General features: G+C 40.1%; 3 protein-coding genes across 3 annotated transcripts; all 3 read right to left on the bottom strand.

The window, feature by feature from the left end:
• Positions 1–4,447: 4,447 nt before the first annotated feature.
• On the bottom strand, positions 4,448–5,395 carry LOC117594678 (olfactory receptor 4S1-like). The gene has a single exon (XM_034292997.1). The coding sequence runs from the start codon at positions 5,393–5,395 to the stop codon at positions 4,448–4,450; it is 948 nt and encodes a 315-aa protein (XP_034148888.1).
• Positions 5,396–9,725: 4,330 nt separating this feature from the next.
• On the bottom strand, positions 9,726–10,661 carry LOC117594679 (olfactory receptor 8I2-like). Its single transcript, XM_034292998.1, has one exon. The coding sequence runs from the start codon at positions 10,659–10,661 to the stop codon at positions 9,726–9,728; it is 936 nt and encodes a 311-aa protein (XP_034148889.1).
• A 1,073-nt stretch (positions 10,662–11,734) lies between these two features.
• On the bottom strand, positions 11,735–18,446 carry LOC117594680 (olfactory receptor 4S1-like). The gene is made up of 5 exons (XM_034292999.1): positions 17,528–18,446; positions 12,595–12,771; positions 12,295–12,394; positions 12,109–12,225; positions 11,735–12,002 (listed from the first exon to the last, which is right to left on the bottom strand). The coding sequence occupies exons 1-5, from the start codon at positions 18,444–18,446 to the stop codon at positions 11,735–11,737; spliced, it is 1,581 nt and encodes a 526-aa protein (XP_034148890.1).
• Between the last annotated feature and the right edge of the window lie 1,414 nt (positions 18,447–19,860).

Below are 19,860 nucleotides of genomic sequence, written 5' to 3' on the forward strand. Positions count from 1 at the left end.
GTATCTTTGATAGAATTCCAATACGGGCATACGTAGAAGACTTTTACATTGGGTGAAAACGCATTTGAACTACATGACTCAAATAACGACAAAACTTGGAAATAGGAACTCAACACCGGTTATTACAATGGCATAGTAAAACTAATGGCAGAGATCAACAGTTATAGAAAACCACATGGTGTATGGGCGGGGTATGATGAATTTAAAATAGAATGTTTCTTAAAGATGAGCCCCATTTTAGTTCGAAATTTAGTACAAAACTGGAACAGATATTGGGCTTAAAACCAGGCAACCCATACGGAAAAGAAATGTATTTTAAATATATTTTTGCAATGCAAAATGTATGTAGAATGTATGTATACATTTATTTTCCGTATGGGAAGCGCTGGTACGCCCCATGGTACGGAACATTCTCCACAGATATTCTGGCTGGGTTTAACACCCTATACATCTACACAGATATAATTGATTATCAATGTGTTGGTGACAGTCATGTCCCACTGTTGCCAACTGTACATACAGGTGCTGGTCATAAAATTTGAATATCATCAAAGAGTTGATTTATTTCAGTAATTCCGTTAAAAAAGTTAAACTTGTATAATGTGTACATTCATTCCACACAGACTGATATATTTCAAGTGTTTATTTCTTTTAATTTTGATGATTATAACTGAAAACCTATAAAAAACCCAAATTCAGCATCTCAAAAAATTTGAATATTGTGAAAAGGTTCAATATTGAAGACACCTGGTGCCACACTCTAATCAGCTAATTAACCCAAAACACCTTGCAAAGGCCTTTAAATTGTCTCTCAGTCAAGTTCTGTAGGCAACACAATCATGGGGAAGACAGCTGACTTGACAGCTGTCCAAAAGACGACCATTGACCCCTTGCACAAGGAAGGCAAGACACGAAAGGTCATAGCTAAAGAGGCTGGCTGTTCACAGAGCTCTGTGTCCAAGCACATTAATAGAGAGGCGAAGGGAAGGAAAAGATGTGGTAGAAAAAAAGTGTACAAGCAATAGGGATATCCGCACCCTGGAGAGGATTGTGAAACAAAACCCATTCAAAAATGTGGGGGAGATTCACAAGGAGTGGACTGCAGCTGCAGTCAGTACTTCAAGAACCACCACGCTCAGACATATGCAAGACATGGGTTTCAGCTGTCGCATTCCTTGTGTCAAGCCACTCTTGACCAACTTTATGGAGATGCAGATTTCATTTTCCAACAGGACTTGGCACCTGCACACAGTGCCAAAGCTAACAGTACCTGGTTTAAGGACCATGGTATCCCTGTTCTTAATTGGCCAGCAAACTCGCCTGACCTTAACCGTATAGAAAATCTATGGGGTATAGTAAAGAGGAAGATGTGATACACCAGACCCAACAATGCAGAAGAGCTGAAGGCCACTATCAGAGCAACCTGGGCTCTCATAACACCTGAACAATAGATGATGCCAATAGATCATCCAGATGGTCATTGGCAAACTTCAGACGGGCCTGGACATGCGCTGGCTTGAGCAGGGGGATCTTGCGTGCGCTGCAGAATTTTAATCCATGACGGTGTAATGTGTTACTAATGGTTTACTTTGAGACTGTGGTCTACACTCTCTTCAGGTCATTGACCAGGTCCTGCCATGTAGTTTTGGGCTGATCCCTCACCTTCCTCATGATCAGTGATGTCCCATGAGGTGAGATCTTGCATGGAGCCTCAGACCGAGGGACACTGACCGTCATCTCGAACTTCTTCCATTTTCTAATAATTGCACTAACAATTGTTGCCTTCTCACTAAGCTGCTTGCCTATTGTCCTGTAGCTTATCCCAGCCATGTGCATGTCTACAATTTTATCCCTGATGTCCTTACACAGCTCTCTGGTCTTGGCCATTGTGGAGAGGTTGGAGTCTGTTTGATTGAGTGTGTGGACAGGTGTCTTTAATACAGGTAACGAGTTCAAACAGGTGCAGTTAATCAAACTTATGTCATGTAATAAAATGCAAATTAATTATATAAAAATGTGATTTTCTGGATTTTTTTTCCATCTCTCACAGTTGAAGTGTACCTATGATAGAAATAACAGACCTCTACATGCTTTGGAAGTAGGAAAACCTGCAAATTCGGCAGTGTATCAAATACTTGTTCTCCCCACTGTGAATTAAGGCATCATCCAAAATGATTAACGGAATGGGTCAGATGATCAGTCAGAACCAAGTTGAACTTTTTTATCAGTCAACATCATCCTATTTACTTCATCAGAAAGTCACCTGTTAAGGTTAAGCCCACGAGTGCCTTGCCAAAACAAGCTAATAATAAAGGTAGCTAGCTATCTAGTTAACATAGTAGTTGCAATTAAGTCATATTAATGGTCACATTTGATTAGATTAGCACAAAGAAGTATAACGTCAGCATTACGTAATATTTTTGTCAAATTAATAATTATATATACATTTTCACAACTTAAGGGAAGTCACAGTAAATGACTCCCCCCTCTAAACATTTTGTGTACCTGTTGTCAGATTTTCAGCAGGTGCCACAGCGAAGGCACACCGTTTTACCAGTTTGAGCCTTAATGACGGAGGTTTGGTGGACCTTTTTCAAGAAGTGACCAGTTGCTATGGTGGTATAGGACAAGGACCGTTTGGGGGAGAGGTTGAAAAGATACCTTATTATCAAGTGACACACCAATAACCATTTACAAATGGGCTACAACTGCTGAAATGATACCTTATTATAAAGTGATACAACAATAGCCATTCATAAAGGATGAATAGTTTGGGGATCTCATCATTTGTGGTAAACAATATCATTAAAAGATTCTGAAAATCCTGAGAAATCTCTGTATGCAAGGGACAAAGCCGAAAACCAATATTGGATGGCCATGATCTTCGGGCCCTTCAGACATTGAATCACTGCAGTGGAAATCACTACATGGGCCCAGGAACACTTCTGAAAACCCTTTTCTGTGAACACAGCATGTCGTTGGAACACCTATGCAAGTTAAAACTCTACCACGCAAAGAAGAAACCATACATAAACAAGGTCCAGAACCACCTCTGCCTTCTCTGGGCCTGAGCTCATTTAAGATGGACTGAGGTCCACATTCTGAGAAACCACATTCTGCACGTATTACCACAGCATGGATGTGTAGTAATAGAGTCCAGGTGCTAAACTGGCCCGCAGTCCAGACCTATCACCCATTGAAAACATTTATTTTGATAACTTGATAAAGTCCATAATTCTGTCATTTAATTAAAGATACATGTTTTGTAACTCATTCAGAAATGGTCATTGGTTTGTCACTTTATAATAGGGTATCCTTTCTGCAGTTATGAATGCCTATTCAGTCTTTATAAATGGTAATTTGTGTACTATGTTTGTGTGATTAGACATTTCATAATTTTACCTAAAGCAATCAAAGATTACTTTATAGTGGTTTTTAAGTATGCTATTACACACCATGAAAATAAGTGTGCACTAATAGTGATTTGCAGCTCATTGACCCCGTCTTTTAGATTAATCACAGTGTTGGTAATTGTAATGCTGTATGATCCTTGAGAAAAGATTTCCCAGTAATTGTGTTTCACTATACTTCTGTACATTATAGGTCATTATAATTATAAATGAGTATTTTTCTACAAAATCATGAGCCTTCACAAGTCTTTACGAGTGTCTATAATTATGCTTATACTGCATTATTACTGTATTATATTGCATTATGAGTATATGAATAATGCTGTATTATGTGTTACACAATTGGCCTTTAAAAAGTGTTACCGAATATACTTTAGATTTAGTTACTATGATTTTATATAGGTGCCAATAATTGTGACACATTTTTGAATAAAAAAGATTTAATACATTATTTAAATTTTTTAGGTTTCACTAAAGTGTTTGATGTGAGTGTAAGCTCAACCAGTTAAACTACAGTGGCGATTTTTTTCAGCCTTTTTGTACATATTTGCTAATAATTGTAGTAGTTACTATCTCTACATCTTTCTTTTCATGAATATTTTTGATGATTTTCAATGTATTTTTTTTTATTAAATGTACCTGAGGTAGCAATAATTATGTTGAGCACTATACATACACAAAACAGTTTTAAAACAATTCAGTTGGACTTTGGGAAAATAATATATTTTGGAATTAAAATGATCATGTGGTTTCTCTCTTAAAACATTCAGAAATATTTCTGCATAATTGATTGTGTTATTCATTTTGTGTACAGTTTCTTGGCAGGTGGTTCAATTTACTGACACACAAATTTATTTTCATTGTGAAAATTATGATTCCATTATGTAAAAGAGTATATTTGTTATAAAAAAAATTATAATCTGCCATAGTAATAAACAAGACAGAAAAATCTGACAAAACCAAAGGATAAAACTTCATGATTTTAATATTTAGAAATTGTCAAAGCACACGTTGATACACAGAAATGCCTAGCTGCATTACCTCAATCTAACTACAGCAACTTCAATGTAAAACATTTGTCGTACTCGATTTTGAATCTGAGTGAGTTTCATCCCATATATGATAGGATTTAACAGAGGAGGAACAACTAGGAACTCCACAGACATGATATTCCTCAGGGCCAACAGACGGGTGTTGCTGCCATAACGAGCATAAATCGAGTCAAAAAATAAGGATGTAGAGAAGTTAGCCAGGGTGATAATATGAGGCAGACAGGTCTGCATGAACTTCCTCCTATCTGCCCGGGAACGTAAAGATGCTTTGATGATGTTAACATAGGAAATCAGAATAAGCAATGCTTGGAAGAAATGAGAACATATGAAAATAAAGCCAGCGATGTTGTTCCCAGTCGTGTCAACACATGAGAGCTGCACAACTGCCCAGTTTGAGCAGTAGAGTTTATCAATGTCAACACCACAGAGAGGTAACCTAACTGTTGGTACTATCCCAATGGTGACTTCTAGCAATGAGAAAAGCCATGTTAGAAGAATCAGTGTCCACACTTTTCTAATAGTCATAATACAGTGGTAGTGGAGTGGCTTACAGATGGCAACATATCTGTCATAAGCCATCATTGTTAAGTTGGTAAATTCACAATAAACATAGAAGTAGATGACTAATATCTGTGTCAAGCACCCAATGTATGTTATTACATGAGAGTCAAATGAAATGTCATAAAGTATCTTTGGGTAGAAAGATGAAGCACCAATGATCCCATTAATACACAGATTACAGAGGAATAAATACATTGGGTCATGTAACATTTTCTCTAGAACAATAGTTAAGATCAGTGTTGAATTAATAAAAATGGTGAAGAGGTACAGGATGAGAATAAATGCAAAATAGATGTGTCTGCTTGTCTGCGTCAAGTTCAGTCCATGCAGCACAAACACTATCTCCAGGGAGGAGTTGAACTGAGATGTCATTAGTGTTTACAGTTCATCCAAATTTAAAGACATTCTAACAGTATTTGTGGTCTGAACAGCAACCCCGCCAGCTTTACAACACTGACAGCTCTTCTTTAAACAGTGTAATGAGGTTTGAACATGATTTTGATTAAAGGACAACCCAAAATAAATCTGCTTTAGAATCCACCTAATATTATTTTGAAAAACAAAGTTAGGCAGGAAGCTAGAATATATTGAGCTTAAATAAGAAAATAAGCAATCAAATTTTCATTTCAAAGTCTTAAATGAAGGTTCTTCTTGAAGATAATCACTCACGATTACGGATTTTGAACAACATATAAGAAAATAAATCCTGTTCACCTTAAAGTTGATCACAGTTCTTATTCTGTATGGTCTCCATAGTGACGGACATAGTAGATTACCTTCTCCTGACCAGGCCAGATCGTACCTGAGTATGACACTTTTCCACCATCTGAACCACACTTTTATTGGGTCGCATCAGAGGACTTGAACGTCATAGCAACGTGAGCTGCATGGAGTAATGACACACTGCCCCCTCTAAAGTGGGAGTGCTATTTGAAAATTATATGAAAATATAATGTACTCCCAAAGGACTACTTAACATCACATTGCTGTTTTAACTCTCAATGTGGAAAAATCTTGGAATGGCATTACTTGTTCGTGTTTATACATAATTTTAAATTTGCTGATGGTTTCATTAAAATGATTCTGTTTTACTGTACTAAATGATACATTATACAGGAATCACTGTGCCAGAATAGAATACTCAAGGTCATCAAGCCTAGAATCATGTAGCAATAAATGGATAAAATAACAAATACAGTGGGGAGAACAAGTATTTGATACACTGCCGAATTTGCAGGTTTTCTTACTTACAATGAGGAAGTCCAGAACTACACGGCAGGACCTGGTCAATGACCTGAAGAGAGCTCGGACCACAGTCTCAAAGAAAACCATTATTAACACACTACGCCATCATGGATTAAAATCCTGCAGCGCATGCAAGGTCCCCCTGCTCAAGCCAGCGCATGTCCAGGCCCGTCTGAAGTTTGCCAATGACCATCTGGATGATCAAGAGGAGGAATGGGAGGTCATGTGGTCTGATTAGACAAAATAGAGCTTTTTGGTCTAAACTCCACTCGCCGTGTTTGGAGAAAAAAGAAGGATGAGTACAACCCCAAGAAAACCATCCCTGTGAAGCATGGAGGTGGAAACATCATTCTTTGGGGATGCTCTTCTGCAAAGGGGACAGGACGACTGCACCGTATTGAGGGGAGGATGGATGGGGCCATATATTGCGAGATTTTGGCCAACAACCTCCTTCCCTCATTAAGAGCATTGAAGATGTGTCATAGCTGGGTCTTCCAGCATGACAACGACCCGAAACACACAGCCAGGACAACTAAGGAGTGGCTCCGTAAGAAGCGTCTCAAGGTCCTGGAGTGGCCTAACCAGCTTTTCTGATGTATCAAATACTTATGTCATGCAATAAAATGCAAATGAATTACATAAAAATCATACAATTAGATTTTCTGGATTTTTGTTTTAGATTCAGTCACTCACATTTGAAGTACCTATGATAAAGATTATATCCTTCTAAATGCTTTGTAAGTGGGAAAACCTGCAAAATCGGCAGTGTATAAAATACTTGTTCTCCCCACTATACGTAAAGGTTTTTAGTATTAGAGGTACAGTTAGAAAACCAGTCTCAATCCAAGATTAAACAGTATTACTCTACTATCCAAGTTCCATATTTGAACATCTGAAGTTAGAAAACTGACAAGCGATGCTTTGGCCTTTTCAGTCAGGTATTGTGAGTTTTCCTTAATTCAAACAGTTGTGATTTTGGTGCTTTTCTCACCCAACTGATATTAGTGATTTTTGACTACGTCGCTATCATCTAAAATCTTCATATAGTTTTACTGCTGAGTACTGTCGACATCTACTGTAGGAGCAGAGCTGTCCATCGTCAGTTGCTGATGTGATTCTTAGCGCTGACGTAGCACTGACCATCTGTATACACAGCTGTGACATCAATATAGTTAAAAATATATGAAGGGGTGGCAGTAGCTCCATCTCCATTGTTCAACAGTCACCATACAAAAGCCGCCAAGAGAAAATTCAGAGAGATGATAGGATGTGTATGCAATTTTATTTTGCTCTCCTAATAATACAATAACTGTGTAATACATTTGTTGAATTGGTAATTGGTGATTGCAAAAAAAAATCTTGTATTTATTTTCATGAATAATTATTTAGATTTGCATTTTTGATTTAAATTTGATTAATTAGCCTACACAAGAATGCTTAATCTCCTATTGAAAAACGGTAATGTGTGACATGTTGAATTTATAATGTTTCAATACTAGCCTAAATAAAGAGTTGAATGTTCATTAAAATCTACACAATCCTGTTAAAATGCCAGGTTCTTATTCCACCTTTAATGTGACCTATAACGTGAACAATTCAATTGAAAAACAAATTGAAATCTTTGAGGGGGAAGAATAAAAAACTCACAATAACCTGGTTGCATAAGTGTGCACACCCTTAAACCAATACTTTGTTTAAACAGCTTTTGATTTTATTACAGCATGCAGTCTTTTTGGGTAGCAGTCTATTAGCATGGCACATCTTGATGGATGAAAATCCTGCAGCGCACGCAAGGTCCCCCTGCTCAAGCCAGCAGATGTCCAGGTCCATCTGAAGTTTGCCAATGACCATCTGGATGATCCAGAGGAGGAATGGGAGGTCATGTGGTCTGATGAGACAAAAATTTAGCTTGGTCAAGAACTACAGGAAACTTATGATCTCTGTAACTGCAAACAAAGGTTTCTGTACCAAATATTAAGTTCTGCTTTTCAGATGTATCAAATAGTTATGTCATGCAATAAAATGCAAAGAATTTACTTAAAAGTCATACAATGTTTTATTCTGGATTTTTGTTTTAGATTCCACCACTCACAGTTGAAGAGTACCTATGATAAAAATGACAGACTTTTACATGCTTTGTAAGTGGGAAAACCTGCAAAATTGGCGGATTATCAAATACTTGTTCTCCTCACTGTACACCAGTCAAGGTCTGGGTAGATTAGATGGTAAGTGAACAATCACCTCTCATTGTTAACATGTTTGATGCAGGAGAAATTGGCTGGAGTAAAACCCTGAGCAACTTTGACAAGGCCAAATTATTATGGCCAGACGACTGGGTCAGAGCATCTCTGAAACAACAAGGCTTGTAGGGTGCTCCCGGTCAGCAGTGGTGAGTACCTAACCGGCAACCGGTTGTTGTGCGCTCAAGGTTTGTCGATGCGCGAGGGCAATGAAAGCTATCCTGTCTGGTCCTAACCAACAGCAGGTCTACTGTGGTACAAGTCACAAAACATTTTAATGGTGTTTTTACCGGAGGAATGTTTCACTCACAGTGCAGCACACCTTGCTGTGTACGGGGCTGCGTAGTCACATAACGGTCAGAGTGCCCATGACGATCCCTGTCCACTGTCCAAGTGCCTACAGCAAATTCCCCTGGCCTCAATCCATGCCTCACCGAGTTGGTGCCATTTAGGCGGCACACAGAGGACCAACAGTATAATAGGCAGGTGGTCATAATGTTTTGGCTCAGCGGTGTACAATATTCATATTATAGATTCTTGAGATCCAAACAAAAATGAGCAAAATATTTTGAACAACCTACTTTGGTTTAAAACAAAGAAAATAATGAAGCTCAATAAAGAATATTAAACATGAAATTGTTTACAGGAAAAACCAAAACCACCCAACTTCAAGATCCACCTACAGTACAGAACAATACTGTGATCAATATAACACTTTTGTATGTAGTCAAAGCATTGTAGTTAAAAAATTACATTGTCACAAATTATTGAATCAAAGGGAGGAACTTAGACAATATTGAGCTGACTGGCAATTAAAAAACATCAAAACAAGGTAAGACATTTAAAAGTTTAAAATGAAAGTTCCTTGAGGGAGTTGTGTATTGTTTAAATAGTTGGTGTATGGTTTCCTCCTTACAGGTGGTTCAACTAACTAATCAGCTAATTTGACGTGACAGGCAAGGTAACAAGATGATTTCATGAACCCAAACACTGAAGTCATTAATTCCAAAAATGTCATGGAAGTTAATGCCATGACAAATAAATATGAAAACTAAATAGGCCCAACAGAAAAGAAAAATCTTAATATTCATACTTGAAAGAATAATGTTTAAATTAAGACAGTGCTGCATGTTTTACTTGTTATTGTTCAAGTTCCAGAACACAGATTTATTGACAAACACGATACACACAAGTGCATAGCAACAATATATTTATTTTCAAACAGCAACTTCACGGTTGAACATCTGACCAACTCTGTTCCGAATCTGGCTGAGGTTCATTCCATATATGATAGGATTTACCAGAGGAGGAACAACTAGAAACTCCACAGCCATGATATTCCTCAGGGCCAACAGACTGGTGTTGCTGCCATAGCGAGCGTACATCACATCAAAGAGAAGAGATATGAGGAAGTTAGTCAGTATAATCAGATGAGGCAGACAGGTCTGCGTGAATTTACTCCTATGTGCTCGGGAATGCAAACATGCACGGATGATATTCAAATAGGAAATAACAATAAATGTAAATTGAGAAACGTGAAAAAATATTTGAATAAAGCCATATATGTTGTTCAGAGTTGTATCAATGCATGAAAGCTTCACCACTGCCCAGTTGGAGCAATATAGTTTATCGATATTGATATTACAGAGGGGTAACCTAACTAACAGTCCCATACCGATGCCACATTCCAGCCATGAGAAAAGCCATGTTAGAAAAATCAGTGTCCACATGTTGTTAGTAGTCATAATAGAGTGGTAGTGGAGTGGCTTACAGATGGCAACATATCTGTCATAAGCCATTACAGTCAGGTTAGTACATTCACAGTAAATATAGGAGTAGATTACAAATACCTGGGTCAAGCACCCAATGTATGTTATCACATGAGAGTCAAATAAAATGTCATAAAGTATTTTTGGGTAGAAAGATGAAGCACCAATTATACCATTAAAACACAGATTACAGAGGAATAAATACATTGGGTCATGCAACATTTTCTCCAGAGCAATAGCAAAAACCAATGTTAAATTAATAAAAATGGTGAAGAGATATAGCAGAAGAATAAATACAAAGTAGATGTGTCCATTTGTCTGCGTAAATGTTAATCCATGCAGCACAAACACTATCTCCTGGGAGGAATTAAACAGGGTTGTCATTAACAGCAGACACAAATTATTGCTTTATATATTTAAAATAATATAATACCTCCTCAGTAACCACCAACCACACTGGGGCACTGTCCACTACACAACATTAATAGTTCTTTTTCAAACTGTGTAGTTTGTATTCAGATCCATGAGATCATATTCATATAAGGACAATCCAAAACAACCCTGCTGTAAATGGAACATTAGTGAAAACAATATCATCACAAATGATGGAACATACATATAGGGAGAAACATTTAAATTAATGAACAGAATGTAAGATGAAAATAATACAAATCAAGCAATCACACCAAAAAGTAAAAGTCAGTTCCCCTTGAAGATATTAACTCATGTTCCTTTTTTAACGATCCAGACATTGATCAGTAATGTTTTCCTTGAAGGTGATGATTATTCTTGTTTGGTATTTTCTCTGTACTGAAGGTTGGAGCAGATTAACACCTGACCAGGCAAGATCACGCCTGGGTAAGACAATCTTCCACTCTCAGCACCTCCCTTTTATGGAGTAGAATCAGAGTATCTGAACTCCCTTAGCGACATGTGATATGAAGATTATGTGAGGTGTCCACATTAGGGTTGGGTATCGTTTCAATTATATCATTTCTGATGCCAATCCCGATTCTGCTTATCGAATCCAGTTCTTAACAAATCTGTCACGTCCTGGCTGTGCCCCTAGCCATCTCTGCGCTGGGCTCGGGGCATAGCCAGGACAGGACAGGAGGTGGCATCTAGCCACCTCTAATCCTCTTTGGTCTCCCCAATTGGAGGCAGGTGTTGCCTCCAATTGGGGACCCTATTTAAGTTCGTGGTGTTGGCCAAGCCAGCGTGGTTCATTTTGGTTTTGTTCTGTTCTAGACGGCCCAGGTCACTGGTTGCTGCTTTTTGTTTGTTTGAATCCTTCTTTATTAAAACATGGATTATTTAAGTTACCTTTACACTGCGCCTGTGTCCTTCTCCCACCACAACCGTGACAGAATGAACCACCTCAAAGAGACACGGCAGAAATGGACGGTAGGGGAACTCCTCGGTTGGCCTGACAGCGACACGGAGGAGGAGGAGAACCCCTACCGTCCCCTGCGGCACACCGGGCTAACACAGCGTCCACCCAAGAGGAGACGTCGACAGAGGCGACGAAAGCAAACCTCCGTGTGTCTTGGGGGGCTGTGGGGGCAAGCGGAGGACCCTGAGGTGTGGCCGCCATCCCTGGAGGAGTGGAAGGACGCGACCTTGCCACCTATGCTCACGTGTGAGGTGGTCCAGTTGCCCCAGCCCTGACCGGTGCCAGCTCCTAGGTGTCGGGCAACAACGCCGGTGGGGCCAGTGGGGGCTTTCCTGGATGTAGGGCGAAGTGAGGACTGGTGGGGCTTTCAGGACCAGCCGTACCGGTACTCCCTGCTGCCCTGGAGCCGCAGCCAGCGCCGCTAGCGCCCCCTGCTGCCTGGGAGCCTCAGCCAGCGCCGCTAGCGCCCCCTGCTGCCTGGGAGCCTCAGCCACCACCGCCAGCGCCCCCTGCTGCCTGGGAGCCTCAGCCACCACCGCCAGCGCCCCCCGCTGCCTGGGAGCCACAGCCAGCGCCGCCAGCGCCCCCCGCTGCCTGGGAGCCGCAGCCAAGACTGGAACCCGCCGAAGACTGGCCGCCGCCGCCGATGACTGGCCGCCGCTGCCCGAGCCCGCCGATGACTGGCCGCCGCTGCCCGAGCCCGCCGATGACTGGCCGCCGATGACTGGTCGCCGCCACCCGAGGCCGCCGATGAGAGGCCGCCGATGACTGGCCGCCGCCGCCCAAGGCCGTCGATGACTGGCCGCCGCCGCCCGAGGCCGTCGATGACTGGCCGCCGCCGCCCGAGGCCGCCGATGACTGGCCGCCAATGACGGGCCGCCTCATCTAGCGGCACCCGCACCTGCCCAGGAACTGCAGCCTCACCCAGCGGCGCCCTCACCTGCCCAGCAGCCGCCGCCTTGTCCCGCAGCGCCCTCGCCTGCCCTGGGGCCGTCGCCTCGTCCGGCGGCGCCCTCGCCTGCCCTGGGGCCGTCGCCTCGTCCGGCGGCGCCCTCTCCTGCCCAGGAGCCGTCGCCTCGTCCGGCGGCGCCCTCTCCTGCCCTGCAGCCGCCGCCTCGTCCCGCGGCACCCTCTCCTGCCCTGCAGCCGTCGCCTCATCCGGCGGCGCCCTCTCCTGCCCTGCAGCCGGCTCTCCCGCCGGCTCCGGTCCCTCCGCCAGCTCTCCCGTCTCCTGTCCCTCCGCTTCCCCGGCCTGTGCCGGCAGCCCCGTGTGCTGAGCCTCCGCCGGTGTTGCCTCCAATTGGGGACCCTATTTAAGTTCATGGTGTTGGCCAAGCCAGCGTGGTTCATTTTGGTTTTGTCCTGTCTTAGACGACCCAGGTCACTGGTTGCTGCTTTTTGTTTGTTTGAATCCTTCTTTATTAACACATGGATTATTTAAGTTACCTTTACTCTGCACCTGTGTCCTTCTCCCACCACAACCGTGACAAAATCTTGGTTCCAATTCCAATATTCTAAGAAAGAACCCAAAATAAAATATGCATTAATTCTTTGCACATTCAGGCCTTAATAAGTACTGTCAACTCTGTATAATCAACTGTCAACCGTGACAGGAAGGTTTATTTTTCACTTCATTTAAAAAAAATTACTTATAAGGAAATGAAACTGCACAGCTGTCCTAACTCAACAGAACACATTCCATTTGTTCTATTACTACCTAGGTTTCACACAAGGTGCAGGCTGTCCTTCCCCACATGGATAGCCTCTTTTACTCTGAAGAGGACTTACAGCATCTGGACAGACAATAGAAGCTCTAATGAGTTTTACAGATGTACAGATTTACGAGCAACCCTATAATCTGCCGATACCAGTCAATGATACCCCCTAGGCAAATACCAGATCCCCCTCTCCTACATTCCTAAGGAACAAAGGACAGATACCTTTATTGGTCTAGGCAGATGAACTGATGGTCAGAGTACCTCTGATATTATGCAGACATGTGTCACAACCAAAGACTTAAATACCAGGTAATAGAAAAGCAGACTTCTCAAATGTACATTAGTTCAATAATTTCCTTAACAGTGTCTTAGCATGGCACATTTGACGTGGCAATATTTGCCTAATTTTCTTTGCAAAAGCGCTCCAAATCTGCTGTGCACAGCCCTCTTCAGATCACCCCACAGATGTTCAATTGGATATAGGTCTGGACTCTGGCTGAGCCATTCCAAAACATTAATCTTCTTCTGGTGAAACCATGTTTTTGTGGATTTGGATGTGAGCTTTGGGTCGTAGTCGTGCTGAAAGGTGAACTTTATCTTCTTCAGCTTTATAACGGACGCCTGAACATTTTGTGCCAACATTTCCTGGTATTTGGAACTGATCATAATTCCCTCCACGCTCTCCAAACATTGCAATAGTTAGCTGAAATCTGTGCCATTCTAATTTTTAATGTAGCATGCTTGCAGCCACACTTTAAATCTTTCTCATAGTTCCTCATTATTGATGTAACCCCCAATGCAGTTAGTAACGGAATATTAGCACCCCTAACTAGATGTTCTTCATACTTCTGAGATGTTATTGTTATTTTTTTTACACCACTTATGCTATAAATACTGTCCGAACTTCATAATTAGCAGACTGTTGGAATATATAACTTCATACATTCCTAACTGATGCACAGTTAATTTTTCTGTCCCCTGTTCACTTTTATGGGATTTCTACAACATTCTTCAGGTCCCATTGTTTAGCAACACATTGTGTTGACATTGAGCAACATTTTTCACTATAGGACTTCTGAAATTCACTGAACTCCATAAGAAATCTATTTTCTGTTTGTAGAAAACCCTGAGGTTGTTGCGTAGGTTGTGTACTGACTTGTATTTAATCCATATGACTGACTTGTATTTAATCCGGGCAAAGTATATAGAAATCTCCACACGTTTTAGGGTACCAACCATATTTGCACTGACTGACATTATGTATAACAAAGTAAATCAGCTTTGTGCTCGTTCACTGTTACGTCCCCACACGTTGGTGTGTGTCCTTGAGTTGTCGTTTGTGTTCTATGTTCAGCTCTCCTCATCTTATTCACATTAGGATCGACAGGATTGGTGCATCCCACTGCCATTTCAACTTGCCCATCAGGCAATGCACTACCGCTGACTGCCAGTTCCTTCCCGCGCCACACTCTGTGAATATAGCCCTGGAAGTATCCTGAAGAGAAAGTTTTGGTGTTGTCACATCAGAATTCAGTTGTCTCTTTGTCCTTATGTAGCTCTGGTAGATATTTTCTTTGTTTATTTTTGTAAGCATTGCTATTCTTTTTTGGTTATTGGCCCTTTTCGATTGTATTTTTGGGGACAGGGAATAGGGAAGCCGCCCTGGGGTCTACATTCTACACGTAGGCGGTCAATTTCTAAACACACTAGGTTGGGTTGGGGCGGGGGGTGTTTTATGTTGCAACCTCTTGTTCCCTAGACAAGCTGCTGGGTCATAACAGTCGCATATCACTTGCATGCAATCATTTCCTGAAGTCAGTAATCCATAGGCTTCACCAGGCGCAGGGTGGGATGTCCTTCTGCCCTGAACCATCTTCAGTTCATGTTTGCTTTGGGCCTTTTGCTTCAGTCTTGTCTTCAGATCGGGATTGTTTTGGCCACTCAATAACTTAAAATTTGTTGGCCCAGAATAATTCTTTTGTAGCAACCGGGAAATGTTTTGGTCCGTATCCTGCTGCATCATTGTCACGGTGGTGGTAGGACACAGGCGCAGAGACGAAAGGGTGGTAGTAATCCATAGTTTTAATCAAAAACAAAACAAAACAAAAGCAGCAACCAGTGACGTAGGGCGTTCAGTACAAAACAAAACAAAAATGAACCACACCGGATGTGGCCAAACACAGAACATAAATAGGGTCCCCAATTGGATCTACACCTGCCTCCAATTGGGGAGACCAAACTGAGTGGAGGTGCCTAGAGGCACCACCTTCTATCCGGTCCTGGCTTATGGCCCCAGCCCAGCGCAGAGCCAGGACGTGACAATCATGAAAAGCCATTGTTATAGAAATGTATTGAGCTGATGTATTGATTAATTCTACAACAGTATAGGGGAGTTGAGAACTACTAGCTTAGTATTGGACCGATTAGATAGGTACCGAGCCTGTTTTTAGACAAGTAGGAAGAATACAAGATATGTTGATGGTGCTGTAATTTGGAAAGGGACAAGACATCGGTGGACAGTTGGAAGTCTGGAGGTATTTGGAAACTTGCGGAGGAGAATGAAACTGACAAGAGGATTAAACCAAACTGGTTTAGACCATATAAACATGTTGATTTTTTTTTAACTGTATATCAGACAGACTTTCACTGTTCTGGAGTTAGTCTCTCTCTGTCTCTATTTGCAAATATAATAAACTGTTATTGTGTGAAAGAAAATCTGTCTTACCTGCCTTAGAGTTCTAATTAGTGAGTTTCTACCAGACCATTCAGAGATCCTCATTGTACAGTAAATGAAAATAAAGTTGCAGCCATTCCTGCCCAAGCCATAGCAATACCTCCATATGTTTCACGGATGAGTTGAACGGAATATAAAAAACATTCTCCAAACCATCTGATGGTGGATGGTCTACTGACATACTTCATGACACGCATGGTACTCATTGTGTGTAGTACATCATTTTATTCCAGCCTAGATAAGAATTCTCTCACATATAGCCCACACAAACCTCACTCAGGGATTGTTCTATGTTTTTACTATTTTCCACATTGTAAAATAATAGTGTAAACATCAAAACTATCAAATAACACACATGTGTTTAACAATTTAAAAGCCTTTTCATTTTAGATTCTTCAATGTAGCCACCGGACTTTGATGACAGATTTCTTGACAGTGGATCTTGCTTTTACTATACTATCTCTCTTGTTTCAGGCCCTACCTTTTTATGATTCTATAGAAATATAACCTTGCAGGCAGGTTAATTAATGGATCTAATCTTGATACAAGATCCCTTGCACCAAAAGGGAACGAGACAGAAGATGGTCTGGGAGGTGTGGGGGAAAGGTGGTGAACACTTTTGGGGTATTGATCTTGGAAAGGGTACCAAGTATAGTGGGATAAGTTGGGGTATTCCTTTATTGTTCTGTTTTTATTTGTTCATTTTGTTAATTCATGCCCATAATATTTCAGTTTTTTGTACTAATAGAACAGCCCTATACTATGAGTAAAATCTGCTGTATTGGTCATTTATTCTGATTATCTCCAGCAAATATAGTGATACAGAAAGCCACTCCAACAACTTTGACATTTCAAGCATGGTTTGTTATGGTTTCACATATAATTTGTTAAAACTATTAGCCATCACATGGTTTAATTATTTATTTATTTTTGTTAATCAAAAATATTTTATGAGTTTATTATTACTGTAATGATACTCAGCTAGACATTTTCCTATCATAGATTTTAACAAATTACTGTAATTGAGGTGCACATTAATTACCAGTTATACATACTGTATCTGCACTGCTAGTTAAGTTAATCTAACTATATTTCTAACAATAAATTCTGAGACATTCATAAATGTCTCTGTAAAGTTATTATATTTTTCAGTTAAAACATTGATCAAAAACTATGGAGGTTTAACAAAACAGAGATTTACAGCTGAAATAATGTTTTGTCCCAAAAATTGGGACATGTTTATAAAGTAAAAATTAAGTACATATGTTTACTATTTGCATATCTTTGATATTCAATTAAACTGCTTAGTGTCTGTGACCCATTGACCCCATCAGTATATGTACATCTCTTCCAAATCACATTTAAACCAAACAACAAAAAATTTAGCTTACAGAAGAAACTTTACAATTGAACACCTTTCTTACTCTATTCCGAATCTGATTGAGGTTCATCCCATATATGATAGGGTTTAACAGAGGAGGAACAACCAGAAACTCTACAGCCATGATATTCCTCAGGGCCAACAGACTGGTGTTGCTGCCATATCGAGCGAACATCACATCAAAGACAAGAGATATGGTAAAGTTAATCAGTGTGATCAGATGAGGTACACAGGTTTGCATGAACTTCTTCCTTCCTGCCTGAGAACGCAAAGATGCTTTGATGATGTTCACATATGATACCAGGATAAGTATTGTTTGTGAGACTTGAGTTGATGTGAAAATGAAACCGTAGAGGTTGTTCAGAGTGATGTCAATGCAAGACAGTTTCACCACAGCCCAGTTTGAGCAGTAGAGTTTATCAATGTCAACACCACAGAGGGGTAATCTAGCTGTTAGCACTATTCCAATAGTAACTTCGAGCAATGAGAAAAGCCATGTTAGAAGAATCAGTGTCCACACTTTTCTAATAGTCATAATACAGTGGTAGTGGAGTGGCTTACAGATGGCAACATATCGGTCATAAGCCATCACTGTTAAGTTGGTAAATTCACAGAAAACATAGAAGTAGATGAAACATATCTGGGTCAAGCACCCAATGTATGTTATAACATGAGAGTCAAATGAAATGTCATAAAGTATCTTTGGGTAGAAAGATGAAGCACCAATGATACCATTAATACACAGATTACAGAGGAATAAATACATTGGGGTTTGCAACATATTTTCCAGAAATATTGTGAGGATCAATGTTAGATTAATAAAAATGGTGAAGAGATAGGTGATAAGAAGAAATACGAAGTAGATGTGTCTGTTTCTCTGTGTCACATTCAGTCCATGCAGCACAAACACTATCTCCTGAGAGGAGTTGAACAGGGTTGTCATTAACAACAGCAAAACAGGGCTATTGTTCACAGGGTATGAACATTTAGCTTTTATCCAAGTGTTATCAAGTGGTCTATTTAAAACATAACACTAAATGTGTATGGCTAGTCCAACCACACTGACAGCTCTCTTTTTACCAGTGTTGTTTGTATTTTGATTGCATGACAGTCTAAACCTTCCTGCTTGGTATTTTGTTTAATTTCCGTTGGTATTTTTATAGCAGGAAAACCCCAAACCTTGTTGCGTCAGCACCTAGCTAGAGAACAGTAAATTGGGTGGAGTTAGTACAGTATTACAAATAAATCACATTCTGGTGTGTATGAAGCAATATCATTTATAGAATGATATATTTGCAAATTATTAATTTTACATTTTGGGATTAACCTTTACACTATTCACTGAATAAAAAATCTTCCCAAATATTTGAACATAAAGTAAAGGAGAAACCTTCCTATACTGAACTGTTAGAGTTCGATGATGAAATATGGGTAGTGTATGTAAATAAAATAATGACATTATTAATGATTAAAACAGAATACAAACAACACTCAATTTTACCTGGAAGAGTGTCCTTTGCATTGTTCATTTTGTTGTTGGGTCCTGAACATACCAGATCATACGTAGGTTTGGACACTTCACTCTCTACACCACACTTTTATTGGGCAGAATTTGAGTATCTGGAGAGACTGATGACATATACTGCTATCTCTAGAGGTTAATTTCCTGACGAGGCCACATTAATAAGACCATTATAATGAAATTCCAAAACAATAGCACAGAAATATTGTTGATGTTCATATTCACACTTGCCACAAATACCGTAGATCTCAACAAAGTTGAGCAAACATATCTGCATGTATATTCAGCTGAGTTGGTGAGCCAAGTTTGCCATACAGCAGCGGCTTTTTAATTCTGAGCCCTACTGTACTTCAGACTTTCTATCTGGTAAGAAATAAATGGTTATTACTAACGAGACTCATTGTGAGACACATTTGCAGATTACGCTTTTCAAGCATCACTGACAGTAAATAGGGCATGGATCATGGAGCTATCTTTTGTAGTCTGTAAGATTGTGCTCAACTTGAAAATCTGTTTAGGAGATTCAATGAATCAATACGGCATTCCCAAATATTAACAAAATGCTTTCTGAACATTGCACTCAAATTAGTTTGTAAATAATAATACATTCAAAGAATCATTGCAATCCAATCACATTTTTAGATGAGAAATTACATTGAAAAATACAGAAATGCGTATACAAAACACGTAATAAAAAAACATGCAAAATGGCCCAAGGGCCAGAACAAGTGTAGCAATATCAGCGAAATCTGGAGTAGGCATGATGCAGAGGTTTTTTAAATAAAAAATACAAATAAACACTTCTGTGAAGCATGGTGGGAGAAGTTTTATAGCA

Source organism: Esox lucius, chromosome 7 (assembly GCF_011004845.1).
Source record: "Esox lucius isolate fEsoLuc1 chromosome 7, fEsoLuc1.pri, whole genome shotgun sequence".
Classification (NCBI taxonomy): Eukaryota; Metazoa; Chordata; class Actinopteri; order Esociformes; family Esocidae; genus Esox; species Esox lucius.

Coding starts and splice junctions, on each gene's coding strand:
- LOC117594679 (XM_034292998.1), bottom strand. CDS start 10,661: ATGACAACCCTGTTTAATTCCTCCCAGGAGATAGTGTTTGTGCTGCAT.
- LOC117594680 (XM_034292999.1), bottom strand. CDS start 18,446: ATGACAACCCTGTTCAACTCCTCTCAGGAGATAGTGTTTGTGCTGCAT. Junction 12,772..17,527: donor AGTAAGAAAGGTGTTCAATT/GTAAAGTTTCTT, acceptor CGGCGGCTGCAG/GGCAGGAGAGGGCGCCGCCG. Junction 12,003..12,108: donor GCGCTGGCTGAGGCTCCCAG/GCAGCAGGGGGC, acceptor CCCTACATCCAG/GAAAGCCCCCACTGGCCCCA.
- LOC117594678 (XM_034292997.1), bottom strand. CDS start 5,395: ATGACATCTCAGTTCAACTCCTCCCTGGAGATAGTGTTTGTGCTGCAT.